Source organism: Pteropus vampyrus, unplaced genomic scaffold, assembly GCF_000151845.1.
Source record: "Pteropus vampyrus isolate Shadow unplaced genomic scaffold, Pvam_2.0 Scaffold143, whole genome shotgun sequence".
Classification (NCBI taxonomy): Eukaryota; Metazoa; Chordata; class Mammalia; order Chiroptera; family Pteropodidae; genus Pteropus; species Pteropus vampyrus.
In genome coordinates this window covers 3,249,259-3,253,192 of record NW_011888924.1, presented here as the reverse complement: position 1 = coordinate 3,253,192, position 3,934 = coordinate 3,249,259, and the positions used below count along the sequence as shown (strand labels likewise).

Sequence of the window (3,934 nt, the reverse complement as noted above, 5' to 3'; positions counted from 1 at the left end):
TTGTGGATCGTGCAGAAGAACCTGCAGCCGTAGTTATTTGACTATATCTTGACCGAGGGCTTGCAGTGCAAAGCCAGGCCAGTGTCGCGCATTACTTACAATAAAAGGGATCATTTATACAGGAGGGGTCCTGTGGCAATGCTTTTGGTTGGGGTCGCGTAGAGGTAGTAGGTGTTTGCTTGGGAGAGGCAAGGTAAGGTGCCTGGCCACAAGCTTGGGTCCCTCAATAAAGAACTTAAAATGACTCCGGAGGGGTCCTGGGATGGGATGATTTGGCCAGTACCACAGCTAGCTCAGAGGTGGTACCCCTTCTTGTTCCCAGGAGCTCTGCTGAGGGTAGTCCTATCAGGGCTGATTTACCAATGTGGCACTGTTAGTATCACCAGTGGCTGGGTTCCCAGCACTTTTGTGACATATAATAGAGTCGGCTAGCCCGGACAACTCCCTTTAGTCCCATCTTTTCGGGGCAGATCACGTGCCTCCAGGAGCCATCTCTCTGGTATCCCTTCCTGTTGCTTAGCTCTGAGCAGAGACCATCCTTGTCCCTATCTGAAGCTTTGGTACAGAAGTTGGGCCTGCCCTGAGCAAGGCTCACGCCGAGGACCCACTCGCTTACTGAGTCTTGGCAGTGCTTCTTCAAGGGGCAAGTTGTCTCCCTCAGCACAGTGGCCCATCTACCCTCAGAGCCTGAGGCCTAGTTCCCTACTCTGTCCTATGGGTATTAAGACAGGAATTTAAGTTGTATGGGGTAGTGGCAGCAGATCTTCCATTTGTTCTCTTGCTCCAACTTAAGCAGCTCATGGGAAATTTGGGGAAATCAGGGCATTGGGTGTGGGGCAGGTCAACCCAGACTTCCTGCCTGTGTTTTGTGGGGTCTCAGGTCCTCTAGACTTGCCTTGTTTGTTGTCCCTCAGAGGAGCAGATGAGCTGTTTCTCCTAGAACTACCTAGACCATAGCTGCCCCACTCACTGGAGCTTAAAAAGGGGTGAGGTGACAGATGGGGAAAAAAATAAGACTAGGAAAATTTTTGACAGCACTCGCTGGATCTGCTGATTCCCTTTACTGATTTCCAGGGCAAAAGGGGCCCAGACAAGGACTCAGCAGAAGGGTTCTGCCTTGTACCCCAATATAACGAAGTTCAGTGAGGCCCGGCACCATTACCCATTGACGGCCTGGCCCTCTTTTAGCCAACGTAAGGTGGAGGGACAAAGGAGTTTCGGTTATAAAACATTCTGTGTTTGATAGCATAGAGACCTGCCTGGGAAGGACATACCCTTTTCTGACGCCTATCACCAGGCCCCCATCACATCAAGGTCAGGAGTGCTCTGGGCTGACCCTGTACCCCCTCTTCACCTCTGCATGATGAGTCTGTGTCCTTCCTGCCGCAGAGCCCCCCATTAGGCCACATAATACAGAGTCAGGATCTCTTGAAACATGTTTAAAACGGGGTTGATCACAACAGTCAGAACCGGCAGAAACAGAAGAGGAGGGGAGTGTGGCCGCTGCCAGATCACCGCTAGTCTCTGTGGCTCTCAGCCTCGCAGGAGTTTTAGCTTCTGCTTCTTGATGCCGGTGGGGCGAGATGGTCCCAAGCCCCACTGGGGCATGCCCTGCCTTGCCTTGCAGGGCTGCTCCACTTCCTCTCCCCTCCCCCACTGAGCCCTGGTGGGCATGCCGAGGCCCAGCAGGGGCACTCTGGCTCTCCATCCTCCCAAGTCTCCATGGCTCAGAATCAGGCTAAGGGCAGAGGTAGATGGGGAGACATGGGGGCCACACAGGGCCCCCGGATGGCAGTGAGGGGGCTTAGGACCCTGAGGGGGGCATGCTGACTCCTTGCTGGAGAAAAGGCACCTAGATAGGGAAGCTGGACTTGGGGGCCTCCCAGGGGGCCATGGGGTGAGGCGTGATAGGCCGGAAGAAGCAGGAAGCAGGGTGGTGAGCAACCCCCAATCCTGGTTCCCAAATCTCCACCCACTGAGGAAGAATGAAGGAATCTTGGAACAGAGCTCTGCCCCCATAACCCTCTGCCTGAGCAAGATGGCCTCATCCCTTTCCCACCCTGTCCCCCCACCGGAGCCCAGGTCTAATCTCTTTCCCACCCTTCCCACCACCCTGCTCCAGGCCTCTACAGAGGGAGTGGAGGTCAGAGAGGTCTCAGGCTGTCTTGGTGCCAGGGTCCACCTCTTTGTGGGCCCAGAGCTCCTTGTGCTGCTTCCGGCCAAAGCCCTCATCATAGTTGCCTTTGCTCTTAAACAGCTGCTGAAAATGGGGTTTGCAGTAAAATTCCCCGTGCAGTGCCGCGTAGCTGCCCAGGCTGCAGAAGCAGAACAACTGTGGTTAGGTTGGGTCAGGGCTGGAAGGTGAGGGCAAGGTGAGGGCAGGGCAGGGCAAGGGCGCACCTTAGCTTGGTGTGGCAGTGCTTGCAGCAGAAGCAAGAGTTGTGGAAAATGAGCTTGTCTGCCACCAACCGCTCCATGGGGTACACAGTCTTCTGGCAGGCGGCACAACTCTCCTTCACCTGGGCCCGAAGGCTGAAGGACTGTTGTGGGTAAAGACTCAGCCAAGGACTTGATCAGCACCCATCCCTTTTCCCCCCATACCCACCTTCAGGGTCCTACCTTAGAGCGCTGAACAGTGCTGCTGCCACCACCGCCTTTGGCTTCCTGAGGGAGAGGGCCAGTTGGGGCAGGGTCAGTTGAGATGCCCCAGACCTTCGCTGCAGTCACCAGCCCAGATCCCAGGGGCACTTATGGGGTGGGGTGCAAAGAGTGGTAGACAATCACACCACTCCTCACCCCTTCATTCCCAGGCCAGACGCCTGTCCTGGGCGTCCTCCCACCCGGCTGATCACCTACATGAGAGGGGGTGGCTTGGGCGGCTCCTGCAGCCTGGAACATGGCTGGTTGGAAGTGATGGAGGCCCGGGTGGAGACGCGGCACCTACATGAGAGGGGGTGGCTTGGGCGGCTCCTGCAGCCTGGAACATGGCTGGTTGGAAGTGATGGAGGCCCGGGTGGAGACGCGGCACCCGCTGGGTTCTGCAAGGGGAAGTCGGTTGGTCGGCCCCGCAAGCCCTTCCCCAGTCAGCAGGGTGGGGGTGTGGGTGGGGGTGTTTACAGGCAGGGGCCTTGGGGGGCTGTGGTTGGGACTTTCCCTAAGTCATTTCCTGTTGCTCTGGGTCTTGCCACTTCCGCCCCTCACCCATCTCCCCCTCCTCCCGCCCGCCCGCCCCCCAGGCTGCTCCCCAAGGGGCAGGGGTCCCTGAGTGGAACCATGTGTTGGGGGAAGAACAGAGCTAGCGGGCACTGGGGAGCGGCTGGGAAGGGGGATCTGCGCAGCCGCCCTGAGCGCCCCGCGGACCAGGTCCCCGCCTGGGGTGAGGGAGGTCAGGAGAGGGCGGGCCGGGCGAGGTCGCAGCGACAACCCGCTGCTCACTCCTGCCCCCGGCCCAATGTCGCCCACCGCAGAGCCGAGGCGCCGAGACCGCGGGCGCCCCCAGCTCGGCCCGCCCAGCCCCTGGACAGCGCTCGCCGGCCGGGCCGCCTGGGCACCCAGCTCCTCTGCCCTCTGATCTGCGTGGACCGGACCCCAGACCCGGTACCCTCGCGGGCCCATTTGAGAGGGGCTCGGCCCCGCCACCGCCCGGAGGCCCTTCCTGGAAGCCGGCCCCGGAGACCCGCCGCTGGCTTCGGGACCCCAGGCGAGAGCGACGAGCGGAGGAGCTGGACGTCGGGAACCCGGGGTCGGCAGCCCCTTCAGCCCCCACCTCGGCGCCCCGGTTTGCGAACCGGTTGCAGACCCCTCCCCCCGGCCGCCTGCCCGTGGGTCTCACCGGGCCCCGGCCTGGGCCGCGGGGCGGGGATCGGTCTCCGCGGGGACGCCTCGGGTGCGAGGGAGGAGAGGCGCGAGCTGCCGCCAATTGCCAGTGGTCCCG

At 60.3% G+C, this 3,934-nt stretch overlaps 1 protein-coding gene across 3 annotated transcripts in view; it reads right to left on the bottom strand.

Moving 5' to 3' along the window:
• Positions 1 to 1,045: 1,045 nt before the first annotated feature.
• LIMD2 (LIM domain containing 2) overlaps positions 1,046 to 3,934 on the bottom strand; it is a 3,175-nt gene continuing 286 nt past the window's right edge. The window contains exons 1-5 of one of the 3 annotated variants that reach the window (XM_023535646.1): positions 3,833 to 3,928; positions 2,945 to 3,038; positions 2,620 to 2,664; positions 2,401 to 2,540; positions 1,046 to 2,315 (exon numbers count right to left, since the gene is read on the bottom strand). In XM_023535646.1, the coding sequence (XP_023391414.1) occupies positions 2,156 to 2,315; positions 2,401 to 2,540; positions 2,620 to 2,664; positions 2,945 to 2,986 (387 nt within the window). In that variant the 5' untranslated portion in view covers positions 2,987 to 3,038; positions 3,833 to 3,928 and the 3' untranslated portion in view covers positions 1,046 to 2,155. The other 2 variants (XM_011368551.2, XM_023535647.1) reach the window with 2 other exon arrangements.